Source organism: Clavispora lusitaniae (genome assembly GCF_014636115.1).
Source record: "Clavispora lusitaniae strain FDAARGOS_655 chromosome Unknown tig00000105_pilon, whole genome shotgun sequence".
In the NCBI taxonomy this organism is placed as follows: Eukaryota; Fungi; Ascomycota; class Pichiomycetes; order Serinales; family Metschnikowiaceae; genus Clavispora; species Clavispora lusitaniae.
Genome location: NW_027093978.1, coordinates 508,965 through 536,196, shown reverse-complemented (window position 1 = coordinate 536,196; position 27,232 = coordinate 508,965). Strand labels below are relative to the sequence as shown.

General features: G+C 42.1%; 16 protein-coding genes across 16 annotated transcripts; 9 read left to right on the top strand and 7 right to left on the bottom strand. All coding sequences in view use genetic code 12, as the record gives it.

The window, feature by feature from the left end:
- Positions 1 to 720: 720 nt before the first annotated feature.
- On the top strand, positions 721 to 5,412 carry SNF2 (SWI/SNF catalytic subunit; the record flags this gene model as incomplete). The annotated part of the gene is made up of 1 exon (XM_002615632.1): positions 721 to 5,412. One exon carries the CDS (start codon positions 721 to 723, stop codon positions 5,410 to 5,412), a length of 4,692 nt encoding a protein of 1,563 aa, XP_002615678.1.
- Positions 5,413 to 5,462: 50 nt separating this feature from the next.
- On the bottom strand, positions 5,463 to 5,975 carry FOB63_003254 (uncharacterized protein; the record flags this gene model as incomplete). Its single annotated transcript, XM_002615633.1, has 1 exon — positions 5,463 to 5,975. One exon carries the CDS (start codon positions 5,973 to 5,975, stop codon positions 5,463 to 5,465), a length of 513 nt encoding a protein of 170 aa, XP_002615679.1.
- A 63-nt stretch (positions 5,976 to 6,038) lies between these two features.
- FOB63_003253 (RNA polymerase specificity factor) lies at positions 6,039 to 7,190 on the top strand (the record flags this gene model as incomplete). Its single annotated transcript, XM_002615634.1, has 1 exon — positions 6,039 to 7,190. The coding sequence occupies one exon, from the start codon at positions 6,039 to 6,041 to the stop codon at positions 7,188 to 7,190; it is 1,152 nt and encodes a 383-aa protein (XP_002615680.1).
- A 97-nt stretch (positions 7,191 to 7,287) lies between these two features.
- On the bottom strand, positions 7,288 to 9,498 carry FOB63_003252 (cleavage polyadenylation factor subunit; the record flags this gene model as incomplete). The annotated part of the gene is made up of 1 exon (XM_002615635.1): positions 7,288 to 9,498. The coding sequence occupies one exon, from the start codon at positions 9,496 to 9,498 to the stop codon at positions 7,288 to 7,290; it is 2,211 nt and encodes a 736-aa protein (XP_002615681.1).
- Positions 9,499 to 9,630: 132 nt separating this feature from the next.
- On the top strand, positions 9,631 to 10,659 carry SAM37 (SAM complex subunit; the record flags this gene model as incomplete). Its single annotated transcript, XM_002615636.1, has 1 exon — positions 9,631 to 10,659. The coding sequence occupies one exon, from the start codon at positions 9,631 to 9,633 to the stop codon at positions 10,657 to 10,659; it is 1,029 nt and encodes a 342-aa protein (XP_002615682.1).
- A 505-nt stretch (positions 10,660 to 11,164) lies between these two features.
- On the top strand, positions 11,165 to 12,484 carry FOB63_003250 (uncharacterized protein; the record flags this gene model as incomplete). The annotated part of the gene is made up of 1 exon (XM_002615637.1): positions 11,165 to 12,484. The coding sequence occupies one exon, from the start codon at positions 11,165 to 11,167 to the stop codon at positions 12,482 to 12,484; it is 1,320 nt and encodes a 439-aa protein (XP_002615683.1).
- Positions 12,485 to 12,713: 229 nt separating this feature from the next.
- On the top strand, positions 12,714 to 14,105 carry FOB63_003249 (Zn(2+) transporter; the record flags this gene model as incomplete). The annotated part of the gene is made up of 1 exon (XM_002615638.1): positions 12,714 to 14,105. The coding sequence occupies one exon, from the start codon at positions 12,714 to 12,716 to the stop codon at positions 14,103 to 14,105; it is 1,392 nt and encodes a 463-aa protein (XP_002615684.1).
- A 307-nt stretch (positions 14,106 to 14,412) lies between these two features.
- Positions 14,413 to 15,300, top strand: FOB63_003248 (uncharacterized protein; the record flags this gene model as incomplete). Its single annotated transcript, XM_002615639.1, has 1 exon — positions 14,413 to 15,300. The coding sequence occupies one exon, from the start codon at positions 14,413 to 14,415 to the stop codon at positions 15,298 to 15,300; it is 888 nt and encodes a 295-aa protein (XP_002615685.1).
- Positions 15,301 to 15,787: 487 nt separating this feature from the next.
- FOB63_003247 (Zn(2+) transporter) lies at positions 15,788 to 16,933 on the top strand (the record flags this gene model as incomplete). Its single annotated transcript, XM_002615640.2, has 1 exon — positions 15,788 to 16,933. The coding sequence occupies one exon, from the start codon at positions 15,788 to 15,790 to the stop codon at positions 16,931 to 16,933; it is 1,146 nt and encodes a 381-aa protein (XP_002615686.2).
- Positions 16,934 to 17,158: 225 nt separating this feature from the next.
- On the bottom strand, positions 17,159 to 19,291 carry FOB63_003246 (uncharacterized protein; the record flags this gene model as incomplete). The annotated part of the gene is made up of 1 exon (XM_002615641.2): positions 17,159 to 19,291. One exon carries the CDS (start codon positions 19,289 to 19,291, stop codon positions 17,159 to 17,161), a length of 2,133 nt encoding a protein of 710 aa, XP_002615687.2.
- A 415-nt stretch (positions 19,292 to 19,706) lies between these two features.
- OPI1 (transcriptional regulator) lies at positions 19,707 to 20,900 on the bottom strand (the record flags this gene model as incomplete). Its single annotated transcript, XM_002615643.1, has 1 exon — positions 19,707 to 20,900. The coding sequence occupies one exon, from the start codon at positions 20,898 to 20,900 to the stop codon at positions 19,707 to 19,709; it is 1,194 nt and encodes a 397-aa protein (XP_002615689.1).
- A 457-nt stretch (positions 20,901 to 21,357) lies between these two features.
- Positions 21,358 to 22,152, bottom strand: FOB63_003244 (uncharacterized protein; the record flags this gene model as incomplete). The annotated part of the gene is made up of 1 exon (XM_002615644.2): positions 21,358 to 22,152. The coding sequence occupies one exon, from the start codon at positions 22,150 to 22,152 to the stop codon at positions 21,358 to 21,360; it is 795 nt and encodes a 264-aa protein (XP_002615690.2).
- Positions 22,153 to 22,685: 533 nt separating this feature from the next.
- Positions 22,686 to 23,297, top strand: IFU5 (WW domain-containing protein IFU5; the record flags this gene model as incomplete). The annotated part of the gene is made up of 1 exon (XM_066102308.1): positions 22,686 to 23,297. The coding sequence occupies one exon, from the start codon at positions 22,686 to 22,688 to the stop codon at positions 23,295 to 23,297; it is 612 nt and encodes a 203-aa protein (XP_065958329.1).
- Positions 23,298 to 23,561: 264 nt separating this feature from the next.
- MCI4 (Mci4p) lies at positions 23,562 to 23,966 on the top strand (the record flags this gene model as incomplete). The annotated part of the gene is made up of 1 exon (XM_002615645.1): positions 23,562 to 23,966. One exon carries the CDS (start codon positions 23,562 to 23,564, stop codon positions 23,964 to 23,966), a length of 405 nt encoding a protein of 134 aa, XP_002615691.1.
- Positions 23,967 to 24,160: 194 nt separating this feature from the next.
- SEC4 (Rab family GTPase) lies at positions 24,161 to 24,775 on the bottom strand (the record flags this gene model as incomplete). Its single annotated transcript, XM_002615646.1, has 1 exon — positions 24,161 to 24,775. The coding sequence occupies one exon, from the start codon at positions 24,773 to 24,775 to the stop codon at positions 24,161 to 24,163; it is 615 nt and encodes a 204-aa protein (XP_002615692.1).
- A 516-nt stretch (positions 24,776 to 25,291) lies between these two features.
- On the bottom strand, positions 25,292 to 27,061 carry FRS1 (phenylalanine--tRNA ligase subunit beta; the record flags this gene model as incomplete). The annotated part of the gene is made up of 1 exon (XM_002615650.2): positions 25,292 to 27,061. One exon carries the CDS (start codon positions 27,059 to 27,061, stop codon positions 25,292 to 25,294), a length of 1,770 nt encoding a protein of 589 aa, XP_002615696.2.
- Positions 27,062 to 27,232: the final 171 nt, after the last annotated feature.

Here is a 27,232-nt window from a genome sequence, read left to right as displayed (position 1 = left end):
ATTAGTTGGTAATAGTAACATAACAAGTACATGAAACCGAAGTATGTGATGAAAGCAATAAAAATGAATTGGTATGCGCCGTAAGTAGTGACATACAGTGGCCCATGTGTACAAGCAGGCCTTACATTCTAGAAACTGCGAATGCCTGTAGTAATGCAACATGTCACGCAAGGTATCTACCAATACAAGACTCATTCATCTAGGAAGTTTCACCTCAATGTGTAGAGGTATCGTTGAGGGGACATTTTTGACGTTTGAACCTATAGGCAGCATACATGCGAGATTGAACCGGCGTACTCAACAAAGATATTCATCAGAGAAAAGACAGCGTGCACCCAGAGGTCACGGCAATTCGAAAAGAAGAACGACAACTGGAGACAACCCATATCGAATAACAAAGAAACAGCGGGCTATATCTACAGTAGATGCGAAAGCTTGCGAAGAACTCGACAAGTAAAAAAAAAAAAGGTCAAAAAAGAATAAACAGAAACAATGCCAAGGTAAGTAGGATATTAAACATACTCAACAACCATCTTATTTTGAACCATATAATTTTCAAAGATAGAGTGGCTTAACGTGTCCTGACGTCCCATTAACTCGCACTGTCTCTTATTCCTATTCACGACTACCAGTCGCCTTTGCGCGTTTCTGGTGTGCGCACGTCACACTCCCAAAGCGAGGATTGTAAACCTCACGAATACTTGCACTTGTCCTGGCCATATGAACAGACAGCCCACACGCGAGGAAATCCAGCGCTATCTCCAGCGCTGGCAGCAGCTTAAGGCGCAATACGGTGACCAGGCGGTCAACGTGCCCGAGTTCAACCAATTGACAAAGATAATACGTTACATCCAAGTACAGAACATGCAAAGACAACAGCAGGCGCAACAGACGCAACAGGCGCAGATGCAGCCACAACAGCCTGCGGGACAGATGCAACAGAAACAGCAATACATGCACATGGCAGGAAATATGCCTCCAGCTATGGGCAATACCACCGGAAACATGGCCACCGGGAATGGTCAATCAAATCTTGCAGGAAGCGAGCAAGGACTAGGTGGCATGGGAATGATGGGAATGGCCCAGACACCCATGCAGCAGACTCCACCCAGCATGGCCCCTACACCATCGATGGCAGCACAGCCGACTCCGCGTTTTTCCCAGCAACGCATGAATCAGAACAACATGCCGCTGGGTGCCCGACAAGGGCCACAGATGGTAGCACATCAGAACATGACCAATAACATGGCAGGTATGGGTGCTCAGGCAGGACGTCGCATGAGTCAAGGTGTCGTCCAAGGCATGGGACGTCACACGAGCCAAGAACCAACCCAGGGATACATGGGACAACCAAATGGCGCAGTCAGCCCAATGTCCGCCCAGCAGATGCAACTTCTCAAACTGCAGAATCAGGCTGTCAAGCTTTTGTTCAAAAATCCAGGTCACAGTGGGTTTGCTCCTATCCCACAGAACCTCATAGACATGGCTACCAACGAACGAATGGCGTTTTCAACCGGGGACTCGGCACCTTCTGCACCCATATCATCTGCAGCTCTGCCTCCGCAGCCTATTGTAACCCCACAGGTACCTGCCCAGTCCCCACACATGCCTTACCAGCTGGCTACACCTACCAGTACTATGCGAGCCTCCCATGGAGGGCTCCAGACGTCAACTGGAGCTGTCGAAGCCTCACAGCAGCCTGTGGCCACTCCACAGGACAGACCAGATCCAAAAAAGTCTTCGGGTAAAAGATTATCCAAATCGAAATCCAATACAACAACGCCAAAAACGGGCCACGCATCGGTTCCTACCGGTACCCAGCCTATTACGCGTCCAGCAGAACCTCCAATGGAATTTGGTAGTTTTTCTGACTCCGTTGATGTATCGAAGCAGCTTGTGGTGCCAATCAGCAAACCAAATGTGCAGGTGGATACATTCTCCCTACCCAAGGTCACAGATGATAGCAGTAAGCAGATACCGTTCAACGGTTTGTACGCTGCTCAAAGCAAAATACGCATTCCTGCTGTGCTTCCGAACGCCGTAAATGTGGACGATATTGTGAACACAAGAGAGGCGCTCATTCTTGTTCGCGTCAATGAGAGAATGCAAGCTTTGAGAAAGGATTTGGATTCAGCTTCTAACGATGACGAGAAAGAGCTCTTACTTGCTGAATTAACACAACTCGAATTGCTTGGGTATCAAAAGGAAGTCCGGGGACTAATTCTTTCCCAGTTGTGGTTTAGCAAGTCTTTGTTACCCAACTCACACCCCAATTTTTTGGCAAAGTTTGCCGACTTATCAGTGGAGAACGTCATTGCAACAGAAGAGCTCTATAAGCAGCAGCTCAATTCTATCGTTCAAGCACAAAACAGAAAACACCAGGAAACAGTCTACAAGATTTTATCTTTCAATTCGAACAAGCGAGAGAAGCTTACTGCCCGTAAAGAAAAGAACGATAGGTTGGCAATCAAAATCAACAGCTTCCATTCGCAAACAGCAAAGGAGGAACAGAAGAAGTTGGAGAAGATGGCAAAGCAACGTTTGCAGGCTTTGAGACTGAACGACGAAGAAGCTTACTTGAAATTGCTTGATCATACAAAAGACACCAGAATCACTCATTTGTTAAATCAAACTAATCAGTTTTTGGACAGTCTTGCGCAAGCAGTGCAAACTCAGCAAAGGGAATCGCAGCGTAATGCTACGAGCAGCAACAGACCTGTTGAGGATGAGGCTCCTCTAGATGAGGAGAAGAGAGAAAAAGTTGATTACTATCAAATTGCTCATCGTATAAAGGAAGAAGTCACTCAGCAACCAAGTATATTAATTGGTGGCACCCTCAAAGAATATCAGCTAAAAGGCTTACAATGGATGGTTTCTTTGTTCAATAATCACTTGAATGGTATTCTTGCAGATGAAATGGGTTTGGGAAAAACTATTCAGACGATATCTTTGCTTGCCTACTTAAGCGAGAAAAAACAAATTTCGGGGCCATATCTTGTTATAGTTCCATTATCCACTCTCACTAATTGGAATCTAGAATTTGAAAAATGGGCTCCTACATTGAAAAAGATTACTTACAAAGGTACACCTGTTCAAAGAAAAGTTATGCAACATGACATCAAGCTGCTCAATTTCCAGGTTTTGCTTACTACCTTTGAATACGTAATCAAGGACAAGAGTTTGTTATCCAAAATCAAGTGGGTACACATGATAATTGACGAAGGACACCGGATGAAGAATACCAATTCTAAACTCTCAGAAACCTTGACTCACTATTACCACAGTGACTACAGGTTGATTTTAACAGGTACACCGTTGCAAAATAACTTACCAGAACTTTGGGCGCTTTTAAATTTCGTGTTGCCGAAAATCTTTAATTCTGTCAAATCTTTTGATGAATGGTTTAATACACCATTTGCAAATAATGGTGGTCAAGATAAGATTGAATTGAGTGAAGAAGAGACGTTGTTGGTTATCAGAAGATTGCATAAAGTCTTAAGGCCATTTTTATTGAGAAGATTGAAGAAGGATGTGGAGAAAGACTTACCAAATAAAGTTGAAAAGGTTATCAAGTGCAAGATGTCCTCATTACAATCGAAGTTGTATCGGATGATGTTAAAATATAATGCGCTTTTTACCGGTGGTGGTACTGGCCAAAAGCCAAATACCATTAAAAATGCCAACAATCAACTAATGCAACTCAGAAAAATTTGCAACCATCCATTCGTTTATGAGGAGGTTGAAAATCTTATCAACCCGCAGGCTGAAACAAATGATACCATTTGGCGTGTTGCTGGCAAATTTGAGTTATTAGATAGGGTCCTACCAAAGTTCAAGAAAACAGGACACAGAGTTTTGTTATTTTTCCAAATGACACAAATTATGGATATTATGGAGGACTTTTTGCGGTTACGTGGTATGAAGTATATGAGACTTGACGGTGGTACGAAAGCAGATGATAGAACTTATCTCTTGAATCTTTTCAACGAACCTAATTCTGAATACTTTTGTTTCTTATTATCTACGAGAGCTGGTGGGTTAGGATTAAACTTACAAACAGCTGATACTGTCATTATCTTCGATTCGGATTGGAACCCACATCAAGATTTACAAGCTCAGGATCGTGCTCACAGAATCGGTCAGAAAAATGAAGTCAGAATTTTGAGGTTGATCACTGAAGACTCTATTGAAGAAATGGTTTTAGAGAGAGCAGTTGCGAAACTAGAAATTGATGGTAAAGTTATTCAAGCAGGTAAGTTTGACAACAAGTCGACTGCTGAAGAACAAGAAGCCATGTTGAGGGCTTTGATGGAGAGAGAAGAAGAAAGACGGCAAAAGAACGAGGACAGTGATGACGACTTGGATGATGATGAACTTAACCAGATTATTGCCAGAAATGACAACGAAATTAAAGTATTCCAAGAGTTGGACAGCGAAAGAGCCATCGAAACAAAAAATGCTTCATATAGCTCCCGACTTTTCACTGAGCAAGAACTTCCAGAAGTTTATCAGAAGGACCCTGAAATCTTTCACAAAACAGAGGAGCAAATTATTGAAGAGTATAGCAGAGGCAGCCGGGAGAGAAAGACTGCTGTTTATGATGACAATTTGACTGAGGAAGAATGGCTTAAGAAAATTGAAGGCGTGGTTTCAGATGGATCCGATACGGAATCTCTGTTGAAAAAGAAGGGACGTCCTCGCAGAAAGGATTTGGACAGTGAATCTGCAAAAAGAAAAAGAGATGGCGACGAAGACGCTGGCGGAAAAAGAGCGCGGTCTGCTACTCCAGGATCCCGCGGGAAGGGAAGGCCAAGGGTAGGAAGACCAAAGATCAAAAGCTCAACTAATAGAAACACGCCTACTGTTGATTATCTTGCTCCAGAGGAACGCCTTCAGTTGCAAAATAATATGGACATTATTTACGGTAACTTGCTCGATTACAAAGAGAACAACCGCAAATTAAGTGATATGTTCATGGTCAAGCCCTCCAAGCGCCTTTACCCCGACTACTACGTTTTGATCAAACATCCTCTCGCGTTGGACACAGTCAAAAAACGGATTGGTAACAAAACATACACTAACATAAGGGAATTTTTAGAAGATTTGCATATGATCTTCAGCAATGCCCGGATCTATAACGAAGAAGGTTCCTTGGTTTATAACGATGCAACTACTTTGGAAAACTTGGCAATTCTGAACTACAAAGATTTATATGCTTCGGCCGATGAAGAGGAGAAGGCACGAACCCTCGATTTTAAAGAATTCGATGATATACATCTGCTTAAACCGCTTGTTGGAGGAACCTCTGTGAAACAACCTGTGAACAATTCCGTGCTCACTCCCGATGACGACGGGATAGACATCAATTCCTTTATGAAAGGAGATAGTTTTGGTGACAATTTGCCATTCTAAATCATTAATAACACGTATTTAGATGATTCTCCTGTAAGTGGCCTGCATCATTACAATTCGGAGTATCGTGGAAGCTCATCATCTATGTTTGAGTTGTTTACGATGTCATTGATTGCCACATTCAAAACTTCCACAAATCGGTAAAGGCCACCGTCCTTGAAAACGATCTGTCCCTTAAAGCAATCGTTCTTTGGTAAACCATCGCAGATAGGCTCTGCCGGACTAAAAAACATGAACTCCCAATAATTTGCCCCGATCCAAGGGCATTTCAATGTATGCGAGAATTGAATTTGTGAGGCATGATTAAAATCAACAACAAACGAGTCAAAGTCTCCTTGACTACCCGTTATGTACACGAGTCTCTTGTTTGTAACATAAATATGTCCGTCTGTTGCTGCAATCTTAACTTTTAATGTACTGCTATTGCTATTGTTGCACAGTTGTAGGCTGAATGTTTGTCTTGCAGTTGTTGTCCTGAAAGCTAATTTCTCCCCCAGGTCTAAACTGAATGGTATCTCACTGCCACCGGATGTTGTCTTGCATTGGATTGTATTCACTGACATAGAAAACTTGTTAAGTCTTTATCTTGCCTTCTGTGTTCATGTATATGCGGGAATCACGTGGAGATGAGTTCCATATTTTTGAATACTAGTCCTGTGACAACTAGCAAACAGAACTCTTTGCGTTCCATGGCTTTACGTTCGCTTAATCCTCGGTTAATACCCCACTTTGAAGCCTTACCTCGTACAACGCATCAATATGGGTTTAAAAACATAGTGACGCCGAAAGTCTGTCAAGAGGTGATTGATAGACTCCAACTCAGGCAAAAGTATCCAAACTCTAAAGGAAATCTCGACATAGTAGACGTTTTTGCAGGCTATGGCTTATTCTCGACAATGGTTAATTATGAGCTCAAACCTAAGAACCACTTAATCATCGATGGAACGAAAGATAATGAAAAGATTTGGAAAAACAGGCTCAGTTTTCTTGAGAAGACTACCGGGAACGCAGAGAATTTCCGCTATTTCAACAACGACGGGCACTCATGGGAAACATACGATCATCTATTTAAAGAATTAAAGGTGATTCAACCATCTGTGCAACCGAGAAGTAAGATCCACGATGAGCTACTAATATTAGCCAATATATCATCAAACAAGTTTGGCGAGTCTCTTTTTGCCCAGTGGATTATGTGCTGTGCATATCAGAATTGGCTTCAAAAATATGGAAGAGTCAGAATGGTTCTTCTTGTGCGGGAGGCAACTGCACTGAAATTCCTTTCAGGGCCTAACTTTTCGAAGAGGAATAGGGCTTCATTGAAAAGAGACATGTTTACGGATATGCAACTCGTTGCTGTTTCAGACATTCTGGTTGACAGTAAGGGTATAGCAGGAGACAGCTATGATCCAAACTTACTCATTAAAGACCAGCCGTTAGTTTTGCCTAACTCGTCCGTGCTTCCAGTTGGTGGTGATTTGGCAGTGGTTGAAGTCGTACCCAAAGAGCTTCCAGATATTGATGTAAATGCCGTGGAATACCTAACGCAAGTATTCATGTATAAGTCTAGCAATACGGTCAAGGAATCGCTTAATATTTTGGCTCCAGGAGCAGACAGCGATTTGGGATCTAAGATCCCCTCGGAAATCTTGGAAAAGAGCGCCAAGCAGCTTTCGAAAGAGGATATGGACTATATCTACAATGTTTACAACAACTGGGCTTTTAAGCCCTCTTATGAAGACACCCTTAATTTCTTCAGCGAAGAGACAAGAAATTTCTAGGTCTACAATTTTTTAGGATACTCTTAATTCTGTACATATTTTGGAGGGTAAAGAATACATTACATTTGCATAGGTCTCGAGACGTTTGCCAAACTTTTCAAGAATCACCCGGAACGTTCGTCAAGTTACCGAACAATTCAACCAATTTTGAGCTATTGAAAACATGCTCGGAGAGCGGCCCAAAGTAACCAGCATTGGGCAAGACTTGCAATAAGTTGTAGATTGTATTTCCAACAAAGCCATGCTGTTGCGAATTTCCAGGCATTTGTTGATTGAATGATCCCCCATCGTATTTACCATTAGAGGTTTCTGGTGAGTAGTTGTCGCGATCATTAGTCTTTCTTTTCTTTTTGAGAGGAAGCCCGTTTTCTTTTTCCTCTATGTCCATTTCATCGTCTTCAAAACCAATGACAACCCTCTCTCCCAAATCATACTTTGCTATTCCATCGAATGGTTTGCTGTATCTATCAATAAACAAAGACATTTCATCATCATCAGGGAAGAAACTGCTATAACGCTTTTCAAGTAACAAGACAGTGTCCAAGTTTAGGTAACATGAAGCAAAGCGGATATACCTGCGGAACATTTTTTTCATAAAATACTGATTGCGCTTTAGACTCTCAGCTCTCTTCTTTTGATGCAAAATATTAGTTGTTGATAGTTGAAGGAGCTCCTTGTCGTTAGAAATTTCTTTCAGGAGGTTCGTTATGGCCATCTCAAAAAACACTTTCAAGCTTTCAATAGAGTTAGTGAGTATTAAATACTCCAAGTAGGCATACAAAAAACCCCCATCCTTGCTGAATGTCTTCATCGCCAAGTCAAACACCTTGTCAGAAATCTTTTTGTTGTCAGAATAAAACTCTATCAAGGCATTTTCAACATAGAATTCATACCCCATGGGCTTGAAATTTTTACGTTGCTTAAACACCGCCCTGACCTCTTTGATACCCTGAGATCGTTTGCACAAAGCCATAAAATTTACATAAACACTGGTAACCAGCTTGTTCAATTCTGAGAGTTGAAGTTCTAAATCAAGTAGTTTTAAGGCCTCTGATTCTGAGTATTGGATTATAGGTTCATCGTCGTCGTCCTCATCGCTGTCGCTACTGGCCCCATGTTCTTTTTCCATCAGTTTGTTCTTTTTGATCATCTCTGAAGATTTGGATTTTGAGGATTTGAGCTTTTCAATCTGTAACTGAATTAAGGAATGGTCTTTAACAAGGATTTTGATTAAGCTATCAAATACACCTTGCGCTTTAGGGAATGCACTTTCTTTCTCATAGAACTCAGCAAGCTGAAAACTCAAGAGAAAACTGCGGGGATTTAACTTCAATGCATCAGAAAGGAGCTCTATGCATTTGTTCCTGCTTGCTTCTTCATTACCCAGGACGAGAAAACTAGTATACCGATACCACATTTCAGGAACGAAAGGTAAAATAGAGATTGCTCGCTTGAAAACATACTCTACTCTATGCTGAAGCTCTTCCTCTTTCAAGTTCAAGCTATTCTTTTTTTCTAAATCAAGCCATTTGAACCAAAGCTCAACTTGTTCAGCCAATACACCGTTCGGGTCATTGGTTGGGGATAATGCGACCATTCTTCTCTTTATAGAGGATTTTGTCACGCTGTGCCATTCCGTATTCCATGATCTGGCTTCCATATATTCTGTAGACAAGTCAGCAATGAATTTGCTGGCAACATTAGGCGACGATACTTCATTCTCCCATTTCGTATATTCCGACCACATTTTTTCTATCTTGGCATTTGGAATAACAAGACATCTTTTATAAAGTTTTCTTATAAGGTCGTTTTTTTGCTGTTGTTCGTACGAAGTGGCTGGGGTCCATGTCTTGTAAAAGTCTAAATAGTCATTCCACAATTCAAAACTGTCAATATCACAGCCGACTTTATCGACTGCAAAGTCAAACGCCAGAACAACAGTATTTCTGGCTCGTTCGCCGCCTGTGATTATATCATTTGTTCGCCTAACGTACAGAACGTATGTCCGACATAGTTCGACGTCATCTGTAATAGGGAGGCACTTGGCGAAGAGATCAACAACTTTGCCCTGTTCACCTTTGTTCAATTCAAAATTAATGTAGTTGCTCCACTGTCTAGCATCGAATTTGAAAATGGCAAAATAACGTTCAAACACTGAGCGAACTTGTTCCTCATCGTCTTTGGAGATCACATGCTCAATCAACCGCCCCCATTTCTTATGGTCCAATGGGTTTTGCGCAATCTCATCTTCGAGCTGTCCAAGAACACCTGATCGATTTTGACCACTTGCATCTGTCGTTGTGGCCATGATAACTGAACAGATTGTTAATCACCAAGATTCTTTTCTCAGAATTTAGTTAATGCGCGGCGTGTCTCACTCAGATTACCTGCGAAGACTACGTGATACCGTAAGAATAGAGAGATCATTACAAATCCGCTAATGATAGAATTGCACATATGGGGTGCCGATAAACAAGTATCAATTATAGATCCAGAGAGCTTGGCTTCAGCTTGGCTACTCAGTATTCATTTGACTCCTCAGCAAATACCCTACAACATTGTCACTTCATGCAATACCAACTTGTCAGATTCAGGACGACTTCCCTTATTGTTGGTAAGAAGAAATGGAACTACAAGGAAGTATGAGGGCTTTTCAGAAATATCACACTTTATTTCTGAAAAGTTTCCGGCCGATAGCACAAAATATGTACCGGATGTCAAACTCTCCACAACAGATCAGTTGGCCAACTTTAGTTTGATATCCTTCTTGAACAATACCACCAAATACGTCAACCAGTACAACCTATACGTCAATACCGAAAATTATGAGAACTACACGAGAAAGCTTTTCAGCTCCTATCTTCCCTTCCCTATGATGTACAACCAGCCGTTGAAATTCTTCAAGTCTGCAAGCGAACAAGTTAAGATCATTGGACTCGGAGTCAACAAAACCAGTCTATTCTCCTTCTCTGTGGGGGACGAAACTCCAGAAACGGAAACGTTCAACGATGAAAATGAAGGTGAACAAGATGAAGTTGCTATAAGTTCTTTACATGAAAAAGTGATGTTAGCCAAGCTGAAAGATAAGGCGATACTTCGAGAATCAAGGAACTCACTCCGTTGCCTAAACATTTTGGGCGAACAAATATCGCACGTTGAGCGACTTTTCAAACAGCTCAATCCAAATTCTCCTGTCGATTTTGCTCACCTATTTCGGGCTAAGAAAATCTCCTCTTCAGAACTTTTACTCTACGCATACTTTCACTCACTTACATTTGCGGGCCTTCCAGATAACTTCATAGCCAATTACTTGAAACAGAAATCTCCAGCCTTTTGGAAATTTGCATATACCATAACGGAAGCATTGAATACATCATTGGTCCCAGAAACGTTTCGAAGTGCACTGGGTCTAGAAGTTCCTAGCTTGAAAAATGAAGTGTTGTACCTCATGTCCTTAGTGCGGTACTAATCTATACGCAAGAGGTTACCCGCAGCGCTATATAAAAAATCCTTGAAGAAACAAAAGGCTTTTTCCATTCCAATACACATCTTCTTTTCGAAAATGACCTGTAAGAAATAAGAGTTCACTTGAATATTTGTATTCTTATTTTTTCCATTATTTTTGGGAACTGTATGGCAATTTCAGCATAGTTTCATTTATACGTTTCTCATGTATAAAATGATGGAATCTTTTGCCAAAGAACGAATCCAGGTGCATACCATCAGAGTAACGACGACTTTTCGTAGACGTTGTACTTTCCTGCTCTTTTGGACCCACCTATATCTTTAACAGTAAAAAAATCGGCTACGTCGAGGCATAAAGCTGCCTATTTCACCTATGTTTTCTATGTTTTGACAAAAATTGGTGGTTGCAAGACCATTGATCCGAGGCAGTGGAAACATTCAGGAAACGGTAAAATCGCGCGCTACACAACTCACCTGGCAAATCAAGTCGAATACAAACAAAAGCAAGCATGAAGTTCGCCTACATCTGGGGGTTGCTAGTTACAACCTCGGTAGTTAACTGTGCCACTGTCACAGTTAAAGAGGTGGACGCCCAAATCACTGATTCGACCGTCCTGCTTGAAAAGAGATACAAAGATGTGGTGGTGAACAAGGACTACAAAAAACTCCAAGAGATGAAGAGTTCTCCTCCAACAACTGATGACGGCCCCTCTCCGTGGTTGAGAACCATTTACTCGAACAAAAAGGAGATTGTGACTCCTACTGTCATCGCTGGTGTCACATTCAGCGCAAAGCCCCCGGCCACAACGGATGGCTTAGAACCATGGATTTCGTTGAAAAAAGATGGTTCTCCAAAGACAATTAAGCCCAAAATGAAAAATGGCAAGATCCAGAACAAGTCACCAGACTATAATACTTGGTTCCAAACTCCTGTCACCCGGACCTATACCAAGGAAGAATTACAAGCTCACAACCAAGAAGATGATCAAATTTTCGAGCATGTGGAATACTTACCTGAGGATCTCACATATAAAATGTTGAATCCGATCATCAGATGTACTCCGGAATTCTACAAGAAAAAGGGAATGGCGAAAGACAAGTCGTCCGAGCCCTTCTGTTTCCCAAGTGACAATTCGAACTGGAAAGCGGATAAAACATACTTTGTTACATGGTATCATCGCTTTTTTGACGATGAAGTAAAGAATGTAAGACTTCATTTGTCCTATGTCAGAGAATCTCTTAGACAAAAAGGTCTTAAGAGAGATGAAGTGATGAATCTGACTGTTTCTGTCGACAAATACTCCAAGAGATCTTCTGTGATGGAGAAAGGGGGTCTGTTGGATGGTAAGTCGTTCTTTGTGTCAGATTGGGTCGCTAAAGATGAAGGACTTTTACCGATAACAGTGGATCCTGAGTGGATTGGGGACGACTTTTACAGAAAAATTCTGATTTCCCTTCAGCCAGACACTGTCGACGATGAAGAATTTGATCGTATGAAGAATTTTGTGGTTGTGGAAATTGCCAAAGGTGCCAAAGTAGCCAAAGGACACCTTGAAGACATCAAAAAGCAAGAGGAAAGAGAAAGATTGAAAGCAGAACTTGGAGATGACTACGTTGTCGAAGAAGGTATCGATTATGAAAAATACATGGTAATGATGTCCTTGCCTCTTTGTGTTCTTGTTGCAGCATTTGGTATGTACCTCTTTGTCTTGTTGAACAAAAGGAACACCGACTTGTCGTTCCTAAAAAAGGTGAAATTCAACCACAAGAAACCAAAGTCAAGAAAATACACTGAATTACCCCAATGGGAAGGGCCCAAGAATGATTGATTGCTTCATTCAATCTAATAATGCATACCCCCTCTTCTTTTATACTCTTGTATAGTCAGCATATTTCTTTAGATGCAGGATAATGCATCATGCCTGAACTTGCTTGTAATGCCTGTAACCACAAAGGTTATCTATCCCAGTTGATAAGCTTTATACCTACAACTTTTTTTTTTTTCGTACATTTTTTCCTCCACTTATTATTTCCAACTATACGCCTTGAATCTTTTTGATGATGGCACTTTTGAAAAGTGACTTTAACCAAGGATGGTATCTTACCACGTTATCCTCCTTGCTATGCGTCGGTGGATGTTTCATCATATACATTGATGATCTTTACAGGTTGCTATTCCCCACGTGGTTTACAACACGCCATTCATTTCAATTGAAAGGGAACTATTCGTTCATGAATGGATCACTTGGTTTTAGTGCTGGTTGTTTGATGTTCACTGCCCTTTATCGACTTTTGCCGGAGGCAATGAATCACTTGCAATCTTCAGGGAAAGTCACTGGTCTGCAAGCTGTTGCTATTCACTCTATATCATTTATCGGTGGTATGTTGATTTGCTATGCTTTCAATGAAATCTTGCACGTTCTTACTTCCGAATCAGTTGTCCATTGCTCTCATGAGACTCAAGATAAAGATTTGTCTTATGCGGGTGCTAAGAGCCATTCACACTCACATACACATTCTTCTGACGAGGAAACTCAACCTGTCTTATATAACCCAGAACCTTCTGAGAGTCGCCAGAATGCTACGCTCAAAATCACTGAAAGAGCGCCTCTTTTGAGTCGTAAAACATCACAGAAGATCATACACTTTTTTATGCCTGAAAATGAGGAACCTCAGCTCATGGGAGAGTGTAAAGGATACTCTTCTGCTGAACTCTGTCTTCATAATGGGGACAAGCTTCACTTCTGTGAGATACCCCAATTAAAGTCACTGGACGATGCATCTATCCATGATTACGAAGGATTGAATGAAGGGGAAGACACATCTTTTCCTGATCATCACGACAGTCACTCCTCTCACTCTCACATGCATCAGACGGAAGAAATTGAAGAACATTTACATCACTTACAGAAGGAGCATCACCATCACCACACAAACTCCCCATTATCACGGCTCTTACTTATCGCTGTGCAGACCATTTTGGCCATTACGTTGCATAAGTTTCCTGAAGGCTTCATTACCTATGTTACCTCTGAAACAAACCCAGAGTTAGGATTGTCCATCTTCCTTAGTTTGCTCATCCACAACTTTACTGAAGGTTTCCTGATGTGCCTCCCCCTTTACTATTCCTTCCAAGGGAATCCAGCCATGAGAAAGCTAAAGGCAGTTTCTATCAGTGCAGTTTTGGGTGGCCTCTCTCAGCCCTTGGGTGCTCTCGCAGGGTACTTTTTCATGAAGTTGAATCATGCCGGAGAGAGTGATATTAATTTGGATAAGTTGAATTATGTATTTGGCATAACCATGGCAGTTACGAGCGGTTTTCTTACGGTGATTGCTCTTACAATGTTCGGCTCTGCGGTCTCCTTTAGTGGCCGCCCGAATTTTGTGATGATTTGGGGAATTTTGGGTATGTGTGTCATAATTTTGCTGAATACTATAATGGCTTCTTAGAGCACCGACGGTTTTATTCATCTAGTTATATAGTGTATTGCAACAAACAGGTTTCAGTTGGAATTTGGACGGCACATAAAGAATGATTAGGCTGACTCAACAAGGAAGGGTCACGAGGTCATGTTGGTTTGCGCACTACCCCCACACACTATGTGTTGGTTAAATCCTTTTATGTCTGTTCTCACCATCAATATATTTCTGTTTGTTGCACCTAGCTGCTTTGCACACTGTTTTACTTTTCATAACAACATCGAACTTTGTTTCTCATCCTGTTCTTTGTAAAAGTCCACTACAGTTAACTTTTCACATGTTGGCGCACGAAGTTGCTCTACTGGTCCGACCACCCAACAATCCAGGGGCAAACCAGAAAACCAACAAACACAGACCCGTCAACGAGCCGAAACGCCAGTTACCAAATGGGGATACTCCAACCTTTCATAAAAGTTCCAAGGAGAAGACTCGCAAGTCGAAACCTGTTCTTCCTAATGGCGATAAACCAGATTTTGGAACTGGAGAAGACAAGAAGGACCACCCAAATAGTAAGGAGAAACTGAGAAAACTGAAGAAGGGAAAGAATAATAATAATAATAGCCCTGCCACAAAGAATGCTGCGAATGAGGCTAACAAAAAGGTCTCCAACAAGGCTGCGAGTGGCAACAATAATGGCCAATCTACTGTTGGCGATATGAGCAAGAAGTCCGGAGAAGAAAGTTACGCTGGGTCGTCTTTCCATTCTTCTCCTGAAGCCTTGGCCTTGCCCAAACCATCTTTCAAATCTTCTCCCAAACAATCATCATTACCTTTGGGCCAACCATCTCCACAGACCCCGGGTCTCCAACATTCTCCTATTCAAACACCAAATCATCAACCTGCAAATCAACAGTTCTCCAACCAGAATGCGGGCATGAATTTGCATCCGGCCTTCGTGTACCAGGGCATGCCAGCAGTACCTCCTCCAAGATATCCGGTTGCGCCCTATCCAAATTCTGTCCCTCAACATCCTGGTTTCGAGTATTACGCTAGCCCACAAGGTTATATAAACTACCTGTATCCACCTACAGCTGTTCCACAGGCACCTATGCCTCTTCATTCTCAGCCATTCGTACATCCACAGAATTTGCATGCAACACAACCGCAATTTGCACCTGCAGGACAAAGGATAACGTTTAATGACTTGATGAACTCATCAAAGTGAAGGGCAGCAAGATTCCAATGGCTTTGAGTAGTCTATCTTTATGCCCAGGACACTGGACAAGATCAATTTGCAGACCCTTTTTTTAATTTTTTTTTTGGGCCTTTTTTTTTTTTGGGAAGAGGATTCTCATTTTTTTTTTTTTTTTTTTTTTTTTTAGTGTGTATGTCCCGTATACGCCGTATGTATATGCCAAAGAAACGATTCATGTACAGAAATATTTGTATCTGGTTCTATAGCAATTGAGGTACCAAGTGGTGTATTATCTGTAGCTTTATCAAATAAAAGATCCTTCCATGTGATCAGAGACTAAGCATTGTAGGGAACGAAAAAATAATACCCTGCTAGTAGCGGTATAGTGTGCAGTAAAACCTGCATCTACTGCATACACAGTTATGGAGGGGAGTACCGTACCAGAACAGTTTTTGGTAGCCGTCTTTTAACTTTCTTCTTTCATCATTTGAGCGAGAAAAATATTGGTCTGGTGAATATGAAGGGTAAGGAAATCAGGATCATGTCGCTTTTGGCGCTTGATACCGTGTTCTTCCTCTTGGAGGCAATCATCGGTTACAGTGTACATTCTTTGGCATTGATTGCAGATTCTTTCCATATGTTGAACGATATCATCTCTTTAATCATTGCGCTATGGGCCGTCAAAGTTAAGAAATCGAAACCCGCGGACGGAAAATATACTTATGGATGGCAAAGAGCCGAGATCCTAGGCGCATTGATCAACGCTGTCTTTTTATTGGCACTTTGCTTCACTATTGTCATTGAGGCTATCCAGAGATTTTTCGATCCTCAGGAGATTGCGCAACCGAAGTTGGTGTTGGTTGTCGGTGTTGCCGGATTACTAAGCAATGGTGTCGGACTTGTATTGTTCCATGAACATGGGCATTCGCATGGTCACTCTCACTCTCTGGCCAACACAGAAGATGATGAGACAAATATTGGGGGAGATGGTCACAGTCATAGCCACTCTTCTTCTGCTGTGGATAACGGATCTGCCACTGATCTTTCTGAGTACATGCCGAATGCTGTGGTGGAAAGGATTGACGAGCGTCTGAACTTGATCCCAAAAGAATCCAAGAAAATTCAGAAGAAAAAGTCCATGAATATGGAGGGAGTGTTCTTGCATGTTTTGGGCGATGCTTTAGGAAACATTGGTGTCATCATTACCGCTCTTTTCATTTGGAAGACAGATTATTCATGGAGATTCTATAGTGATCCACTAGTCTCTTTGTTGATCACAGTTATAATCTTCTCTTCTGCTTTGCCATTGTGTCGCAAGGCATGCAAAATCTTGTTGCAAGCAACCCCTCCTGACTTGAACACTAATGCCATTATGAAGGAAATTACTCTTTTACCATCTATTAAATCCATTCATGACTTTCATGTGTGGAACTTGAACGAGGAGTTTCTGATTGCATCAATCCATATTGAATTGAATGATACCGAGAATCACACAGCTAATTCAGGTGACGAACATATCAACAAGATTTCATTTGTTGAGACTGTTGCGCAAGTGAGACAAATTCTCTACAAGTATCACATCAACAGTGTCACTATTCAGCCTGAGTTCTCCTCCATCACTGAGGGTACTCTTTGCGGTGCTCCTACTGTCTCCCAATGCTAAGGGTTAAATCTTCGGTTATCTTAAAAAAGAATAGGCGCAATGTTACATTATCCATACATAGAATTGACGAGTACTTCCTTTGATTTTTTTTTTTTTTTGTTTAGGGCTCATTTTGGCCTTCACCAGTATTATTAGCTGAATAACCCTAAGGAAGGTGACCACGGATAACTTGATGTACCTAGATGGTGGACAATCTTAATGTAATCATCTTAAGGGATAATTCGTTTACTTCACTAAGTCCTTAACATAGATAGTCTTGAAAGGAACTTTCTTCACGTAGTACTTGTTCCCTTTTCTTCCAGCACTTTCTTCCGCCGATTGTCCTGCAATTTTATTACGTCTGAAGAATGATAATCTGGATTTTTCCGAGGTAACACTGAAGGTGGAGATATTGTCTGAACACCTAGACTTCAGATACACTGAGCCCGCATATCCTCTTGGCTCAAAACTTGGAGGTTCCAATCTCACATCAAGAGATGACACTCTGTGTGATGATTGAAATGAACTGTTTTGTGTATATGGATTAGTTTGTAGGAATGTGATATCTTCTTGAGCGCTTGGGACTCCAAAGGACTCAGTTGGTTTTTCGGAAAAGTCAGAGGTTGGCTCAGATTTGCTCAGCTTTCTAGAAGAGAAAAATGATCCCAATTTCTTCCGGAAGGAGTCTTTTCTCTTGATTTTATCCGACGCCAAGGATACGCATACAGATCCAGAGCCGTTGTAATCTGGATCCAAATTCGTCACTGCAATAGACTTTTTTCGATCACAAGGTAGTGACATAGAACTGAGACATTTCGGCACGTAACCTGTAGGGATATCAGTGTAAAGACAATTACTCTCATGGATTTTGTATCCTTTCTCCTTCATCATTTCTTTCCTCAAAATGAAACTGCTTTTCATGAAACCAGCAGATGCTCTCAGTCCAGAACATATTCTTGTGTTGAAAGAGGGTAACGAAGTCAGGTAGGCATTATTGTGCATAACCAAAGGCAGTTTCATTGTCCCCAAGGATATGGGGTTTTCCTTTGACATTGGGCTGAAACTCATCTTAGGGCTCTTCTCATAATTCGAATTTCCTGATCCGGATGAAATTGATGATTTATAGCCCAGATGATGTAAAGACAAAGAAGACGTCCTAGAGGATGAGTACTCTTCATCTGAACTCTTCTCGTTTCTCTCTTCGTAGATCGAGGAGGTTCTGTCATCCATGGATCTTCCACCTTCATCATCTTGATCCGATTCTGCAATTGGTGCTAATCCTTTAATTCTAAAACTGTCATAATCAAACACGGGAGCTCGAGGTTGTAACTGAGGTCTAAAATCAATATTGGCGGCCGGGTCACTACCTGCTTCCGAACAGGAATCTGTTGCATCACCTTCTGACACTAAAGACTCTGGAGCCAGGACAAGCGAGCTGATTTCAGATAAGGAAAAGTTCCGTTTGTGTGATCTTCTGCGGGGGTCAAATGGCATTGAATTATTGGGAATTTCACCTAATCCCAAACTGATAAGCTGAGCCGTGGTATTTCTTTTCGAAGACCTTGGCGTCAACATGGCTTCCTCATGGTCAACAGCCTCATTTGTCCCAAACGCCTTGCATGGTTCTGACTTTGGTGATGATTTGTAATTTGTCGGTTTGAAGGCTTTCAGTTCATTATCAGTACTTGGTCTTAAGTTTTCCGGTATTCTAATCAGCAAAGGTGTTTGAGGATTTTCCGTTATACTTCTTCGGAAGCCCTTATACTTCTCATTTGAACTGAGAAGAATATTTATGTATTCTTTAGAGCTCTTGTCCAAACCTTGACTATGTTGCAGATTTCTGCAACTTGAAGGAGGTTTCTTGATGCTCAAGGGCAGAATTTCATCCTCCGATGCTGACGATAAATTTGCGTCGCTCATGCAAGAATCAACGTCCGAATCACAATACTGCAAAATTGCATTTGCAACGTAAACATAAACCTTAATCCATAAGTTTTCAACTTGAGTATTGAATTCTTTTGGGCTCAATGTACCTCTTAATGTTTGAATCAATGAAGCACCCATTGGCTCCAAGTACTTTGAGCCTAATTGAACAATTTCTGAATTTTCTTTAGCAAATTCTTCAATGCATTCATCCAAGAGCGGCAAATCGTGAAGGTACATCATCGAAAACTTAATCATTTCAGAAAACAATCTCTTCTGTTCTTGTAATATGTAAGGTGTGTTCAAATACAGTTTGAGGGAAGGGTGGTCAGAAAGAAGACAGCTGAACATGGTACCAACAACATCTTCATCTTGGTATTGGTTTTTAGCCATTACTTCCATCCACTGGCATCTTACCATGTTGATGTCATCTTTATTCAATTGTAGAATCGACATTTCGCTTGATACTTCTTGAAAATAAGATAGAACAGGAAACGGTACCAGAAAATAAGGGCATGGGAGCAACCATCTTTATATATACCTAAGAAAATCATACCTATTCAAGGACTTTAGTCTTTAACAGAATAGGAATTTGGAGAATTTCCAATCCAGGCATGAAGAAAGGAAACCCCAATGTTTGAATTCAATTAGTTAACCGCACTAGGATATAGTTGGTCTTGTGTGCAAGATTCTTGCAACCATTACTTCCGCAAACGGAAATTATTTTACTTCCATTTTCAGTCACGTACAAATCGTAGGCGCAAAGATGTCTGCTTCTACAAAACTTTAGAGCAAAAGTTAATCCCAAGAGAAGCATCAACTTATTAGTAAATAGTACAAAATAACCCACCTGAAACCTAGCAAAAGTTTCTCAAAACTTCGTTTCTACCGAATCCTTCGATTCACTTGCTGAAAGCTTCTTCAAAGCGGCCTCTTCCCTCTCGCCATCGACCCAACTTTCAGCACGCTCCAACTGCTCGTTGAAAACAGACGTGAGTTTGTTTATCATTTCCAACGATTCATTAGCAAAGAAAACAATCTTCTCGTTAGTTTGCAGTGTCTGAGCACCTTGTTGCACCTGATGAAGCAAATTGAGAATGATCTCTCTGATGGTGATTTTTAGCTTAAAATCTTCATTCTCTTTAGCACCAACTTCGTCTGTGTTCTTGGACAGCGCACTTAAAGCACTGGGCCTGAAATTGGAAATGACATGAATGATTTTCTTGACTGTGGTTATAATCTCAGTCTTGGTTTTCTGTGCCTCTTTTGGAACATCAGCAGCGTTGCGTGCTTGGAAAGCTACATCCAATGTAGCTGTGTTTCCTTGCTCGCTATCACCAGAAGAAGATACTTCGGAGGGATTATTGTTATCATGATGCTTGTCTTCCATTCTCGGGGTGGCTAACTGAACTTGGTTTTTCTCTGTTCCATCTGCTTCTCGGTGGGTGATTCTCAGCTGTAGCTCGACAACATTCGAGCTGATATTGTCATTTGCAAGCTTCAAGATATGTAAACAAAACTTCAAGCGCTTTTTGATCTCAACCTTATCAGCGGTTGTGCCAACTTTTCTCTTCTTCTTTTTACGCGCCCTTTCTTCAAGACGGGCCTGGTGAATATTATTCAAGTTGAGTTCAATTTTATTGAACACGGGCATCGCTGCCTTTTCCACAATTTCCGCTGCGTAGTTGAAGGTGGCATAGTTCCGCTTGGACGTTTCATAATAGCGCACAGCATTTGTCACAAGAGGATGTTTTGACACTGCACTAACACCTTGGACTATCGGATGCTGCTGCAGGGGTAAATCGTGCGGAGATGGTGAAGATATAGGCGAGCCCAACGTGGAAGTGGCGCTGGATGTGTCGTTGGGCGGCGGTGAAGCAGAGTTGGTAAGTTGAGTTAATGCCTGCGCGGCTGTAACTAGATCGTCGCTGCCATCATCGACCTCAGAAGTGGCCGTCACCACAGGGGTGATTTTGTTTGCTTCGGTATACGATGGAGGATCGGATGGGGCGACAGCAGATAGCTTTCTTTTGGCCGATATGGATGGTTCCGATTTCGAAGACATTTTTGAAAGAGCAACAAGAACCCAGGACAGAAATGTGGCGGAATAGAGAAACTTCCCTCGCTTATAGCGCCTCGCTTTGTTTTCTTCCTTTTAGTTACTCACTAAAGGATCGTGGGGCAGAACGTCCAGGATATAGTACAGTAGACATGTGAAATATATGTGGGTAGTTGTATACAGTATGTATTTTACATTATGCTTCTGATTTTTTCCAAAAAAAAAAAAAAAAATAAAAGAAAGAAAAAGTTTAGATATTAAACATGAACTAAGAGGGATTCTTCGTGCACCGTAAGCCAGTCTCATAGAGAAAAAGTAAGACGAAAATGTAGCTGTGCTTGAAGAAAATAATGAGTTGGTAGAGGGGAACTAAGAAGAGGAGATGTGGTTTGCATGTTCATTTCGCAATATTTTTTATCGCCACATGCACACTGTATAAATTACCCAAACCATGTTCTTGCATTCATCGCAATCTGGCTTTTCTGTCACCATCGCCACGATATGAGAGAGGCACACTTTGGGTTCCTGGAATGTTTCTACCTTCCATTTTTCTTCGCATGTACTGTTTCATAGCACGCCTCCCTTCCGGTGAGGAAATGTGGAACGAAGGACGGGGCTCATTTTCCTCTGTAGGCTTAGCATTCTCGTGGGTGTTTTCTCGACACGACTCATGAATTGTTGGTATATCCAAGCTGAGTGAAGCATTGGGACTCAACTGCACCACTGAAGGATGGAGTCCCGGCGCCACTGAAGCCTTATGTTTCACTGTTCGAGCTTCAACCGTCTGTTTCATTAGCTGAGCATGTGCATCTTCTTCGCTTGAGTGAGGATAAAATGTACGTTTTTCTCCATTCGTGGCACTGCGCATGTGCTCCATTGATACTTTACGACAGGCTTTCGCTACAGAAAAAACCAAAACAACAGTGATGGCCTGGGCAGCCAAAAGAAGTGCCACTAACCAAGTACATGTAGGCGACACCAGCTGCCGGTTGCCTGGGGCTATAGCGGCATGGTAGCATCTGTGCGTGTGAAGCACAAGCTCCATGTCACTGTGGCTATCGCTGATAAGATGGAGGCACGAACGGAATGAGCCATAAGCACTGAGCGACATGAGTTTCCTACTCTGCAATAGGATTTGGTTCTGGTTTTTGCGTAAACATGTATAGGCCAGCCCGACATCAGAACAGTGCAAAAAACTTTTCACCGCCGGAAGTTGTTCGAACATGGGTGTGTTAACATCTATCCAGCTGGAGGACATGTACACTAAACACAAGAGTAGGAGAAATACGCCAAACCATGACCAAAAAGCAAAAATATTTTGAAAAAGGCCCAAGAGCCCAGCAAAAACAGGCATATCACGTTTGGTAAGCCGAATTTCTGAAATATTCTTCAATTTACACAATAATTAACTGCAGCGTTAGCAGTTATGGTAGAGAGGAAAAGTGTCTCACAAAGGCATTGCACAGACGGATCTTTCGCAGTTGCATGCTTGCTGCGACATTTTAGCCTCGCTCCGTTTATCTCGCGACATCACATAGCAGGCAAGGCACTGACTCATGAAAACAAAAGGGAAAATTGATAAGCCTCGTCACGTAGCATCGGAATAATTTTCGATCATGTTCTAAAGTCATCGCGCCTTCCATTTGCTTCTTCCCCTGAAGCTTAAATCCGTTCGGACATGACCACCGCACACTCTTATCCAGGAAGACACTTGTAGGCAGTGCACCATTATATCTTGGCGCGAATGGCTCTATCAATTAATTGCCTTTTCTCCAGAATTTACTTTCACCAATGACAAACAACGATCCAAATAACCAGCCTATCCCACCTGAAGGCTGGACAGCACGTTTTGATGACAAGTACAAAACATGGTTCTACGTGAATTTGAGCACCAAGAAATCTCAATGGGAACCACCAAAGGGCACTACGTTCAAAGATGCTGCTGCCGACATTGGGCCACCACCATATAGCCCTTCACAGTCGAAGAACGATGACACGAAAAGCAGCCATCCCGCCGCCAGTCAACCAAATAATGGCCAGCCTGCTAGTCGTCAAGGCTTTGCGCCACAGCAGAATTATGGCGGTTACCCACAATACGGACAATATCCTCCACAAGGACAATATCCTCCACAAGGATACGGTGGCTACCCTCCTCAGGGCTACGGTGGCTACCCTCCTCAAGGATATGGCGGTTACCCTCCTCAGGGTTACGGTGGCGGATACGCACAGCCAGCAAGAAAGAGCGGGCTCGGAGGCGGTGCGGGATTGGCCATGGGTGCCGGTGCCGGTTTGTTGGGTGGCATGTTAGTGGGCGACATGATCCAGGACTCCCAGATGGACGCATATCAAGACGGCTACATGGACGGTGCTGATGGTGGAGATTTCGGTGGTGGTGACTTCTAAGAGAAAGGGGTAGGATCTGAAGTCAGCCGGCTGGAGCAATGAGATGTGTTCAGAAGTTCAGGGGCCTTATTTGCCCATTCTAGAAAAGATGATTTTATAGGGCGTACGTTGTGCGAATGAATTTGAAGTAGCGCGAGAGACAAGAAGCCGTAGTTGCCAGAGAGAAGTATGGGCCTGTTCCCAGCGTCCTGCACATGCGCGCAGTACTGAACCAACCAAAAACGAAGAATTTCAAAGTCGCAGATCCACAGGCTGAAAACATCAATGAGATTCACCAGAGTGTTGAAACAAGCCGAAGAGGTTTTGGTTAGAGCTGCCTCTGGCAAGCCAACCGGTTTGACTGGTTTGTACCAGCACCCAAACCCAAGACCTGCGTTGATCTCTTTATACAAATACACCTTGAACTACTTGGACAAGGAATTTCCTGCCAACTCCGTGTACAAGCAGTCTGTTGAGACCATGACAAGAAACAGATTGAGAATTGTCGAGGAGAACGAAATTACAGAGCACATCGAGAACAAGATTGGTGGTGGTTTGATCGAAGAGATTATCATCCAGGCAAATGATGAGTTGACTTTGGCTAAGGAATTAGCCAAGTTGAAGGCCTGGGAAGAGTTGGAGGAGAAGCCATTGGACGACCAGTGGGTCTACTTCGGCAAGAAGATCTAAGCAGAGCAGGAGGGAAATATTCATTGATCATTTAAGTATCCAGGCATGTACAATACAAGATTTGTCACACTACACTAATACAGCACAATCTACAAGGTATACAATGTAAAAGTATAGATTATTTCTCAGAAATGTAAATTTGGAAGGGAGAAAACAGTATTAACAGCAGAGACAAAAAGGAGAAGTTGATCATATTAACAACAGTTATTCTTGATCCCGTTACCCGTCAGCGACACATCAATACCGGTAGAACGCTGAACTGGTTCTTCGTCAATGTGCTTCTCTTGAATGAGCGACGCCAACTCGTAAAAGATAGACTCCACATTCTCGTTTGTCTTGGCACTTGCTTCCAAAAATGGGATATTCAAGCTCGAAGCCAACTGTTGACCCTGTTCTCTCGACACTTGTCTGTTTTCCTCGTCGTCGGACTTGTTACCAACCAAAAAGATTTGGGCATCTTCGTTCGCATGCTGCGTAACAGTTTGAAACCAGTTCTCAACATTTTCAAAAGTTCTCGCATCAGTGACATCGTAGATTAAAACAATACCCATAGCACCTCTGTAGTATGCCGTGGTGATGGTTCTAAACCGTTCTTGGCCGGCTGTGTCCCAGACTTGCAATTTGATCTTCTTACCATTGCTCTCGATGGTGCGGATCTTGAAATCAATGCCGATTGTAGTAATGAAAGAAGGGTTAAACTTGTCTTCAACAAAACGTAACAACAAACACGATTTGCCGACTCCGGAGTCTCCGACAAGCAATAACTTCATGATCATATCATATGATCTGGATGGGGCTTTAGCACTCATTAGTTAGAATGTATTGAATTGATATGATGACCACACAAAAGACTTCACTTCAAATGAAAGCTTGGCTTTTTCTTAAAGAACCTAGTTTAATCCGTCAAGCGCACGCCTATTTAGAATTGGTGTGAGGTATCTGATATTACCAGCCTCGATTGAAATGGATGATGGACGTGACAGTACCAGAATATCCTGCAGATTCTGCCGGTAAAGATTGATTGTCTGTGAACAGAGAGATCTTGGATGTTAAGAGAAGCTGCCACAAAGAAGTTGGAGCAGAGAAATCGAAGGAATGTCTTAAATATTTCCTCTTATATAGATGTACAGATAAAAACCAATTCCTACCGGGCATACCATATCTCCAACATTACGATTTTACTCTCTGCGCAGCATTCCCGATACCGATATGGGGAGGTTCCTTCGCGAAAATTCCCTTTTTCTTCAAACTAACAGATACACACGTACTGGTAACAAAGCTCTCTATTTCACTGACATCTATAGCCTGTACGATTTATATTAAATTTACAAGAACACCTCTGCATTGATTTCAACAGAGGAGGCAGCGTATGGTATTTCAAAATGACCCAAGACTTCTGGGTGCAAGACACCAATGGCACCGATGTGCTGAGCTTCACCATTTTCAGAAGCTCTGAAAAAAACCTTAGCACCTCTACCTGGGAAGAAAGTAGTGTTGTCCTTATCTTCCTCAATCCAGTAACCTCTTCTCTTATCTTCTGCAGGTTTTTCTATCCATGGCGTACGCATAGTTTGCATGATCTTGCCCAACAAACCTTGAACAAATTCAAAACCAGAAGTCTTTCCCGCATAAATAGCGGACCAGTTTCTCTGATTAAAAGCGCCTCTTTCGAGCTCAGCGTTCTTCAACACAATATCACCACATTCGAACACCTTAATGGGCAAAGAATGCTTTCTGTTCTCTTTAATAGTCTTGAGAATACCTGGCAACAATGTAGTTCTGACAACTTGGTATTCGATGGTCTTGGGGTTTTCCAATTTCACAGCTGTCTTGTTATCATCAGTCTGTCTCAAAAACTTGAAGTTCTCATCGTGAGAACACAATGTTAATGGCAAAACCTCCAAGTAACCTGCCTGGGCTGAAGCAATTCTGAGAATATCACCAACCTTGTTTACTGGCAAAGGAGCAGCAACCAAAGAATCACCCTTTGGTTTAGTCTTTTGCAAATTGTTGAAACCATAGCCAATAGCAGCGTCCTCCATGATATCACATTGGTGCAAAATGTCTGATCTGGTGATTGGCACTTCAACTTCAATGATTTTCTCATCCTTTGGCTTGGCCTGCAAAGACATCTTTTTCAACAAACCAGCAATTTGCTCCCCCGAGTAATCCAAACCCAAACAGGAGTTGATATAGGCGATTTCGGCTTCGGTCTTTCTTGGCGTGACATTAGGGGTAACTCTATTTTGATCATTGTGTTTAGAGACAACTTCAACTGGCTCAATCTCAAATGGAGTCTTGCAGTAAACGGAGAACATGGCAACGATTTGTTCAATAACAAGATCAGTCTTTGTCTTATCGGTACCCGTTACTTCAATGAATACGTTTTTGGTACTCAACGTAATCTTGGAGTGGTTAGAGTTGATAATTGGTGGCAAAGAGCACACGGTCCTCTTGGAGTCAAAAATGACTGGATAAACTGGGGAATCCCTAATGATGTGTAAATACTTACCCAAATTTTTGTCCTTATCGTAAAACTCCATTAACTCGGCGCCATCCATATTCTTCTCCTGGTTCAAAGGAACAAATTTGATTTCTTTTGGAGCCAAAGCTTCATAGGTAAATGGAGGGGTCAAGGTATCCAAATCATGGGTTCCAATAGCCACCAAAGTTCTGTTACGGCACAAGTTTGTATGCAACTTGTCTTGCAATGCAATAAATGAAGCATAACGTCTTTCATCAAATTCAACGCCTCTCAACACAGCAGCGGCAGCGTATGGTCTGATTTGTTCAGTGGACTTGTCAATGGTCAACTTGATCTGGGGTGTTGGTGGGTTCAACTTGTACGTAGGAGCTTCCCTTCTGCCCAAAAACTCATTCAAGGCCTGGGCGATACCCTCGATACACAACATGTCGTATCTGTTGGCTGGGATTTCAATTTTTAATTGGGGTCTCTCGTCACCCACGCATTCTTCAGTGGTGTCTTCATCCAATTCAATACCAAAGTCAAAACATAACTCATCAAACTCTTGGGTAGAATATTCCTTACCCAATAGTTCGTAGAGGTCAGCTTTATCCACAGCAATGGTAGGCATATCTGTTGGCGGCTTTGAAGGTGGTTTCACTACACCGGAAAATTACAAGAAAAATTTAGTCAGGCTCCAGTTAATACCACAAAATACGCGCGCTTACCTAATGTGTCATACACTGGTTGCGTATATATCAGTACGTTTGCAGCCGAAGCATATTACGTTGGACAGAATGAA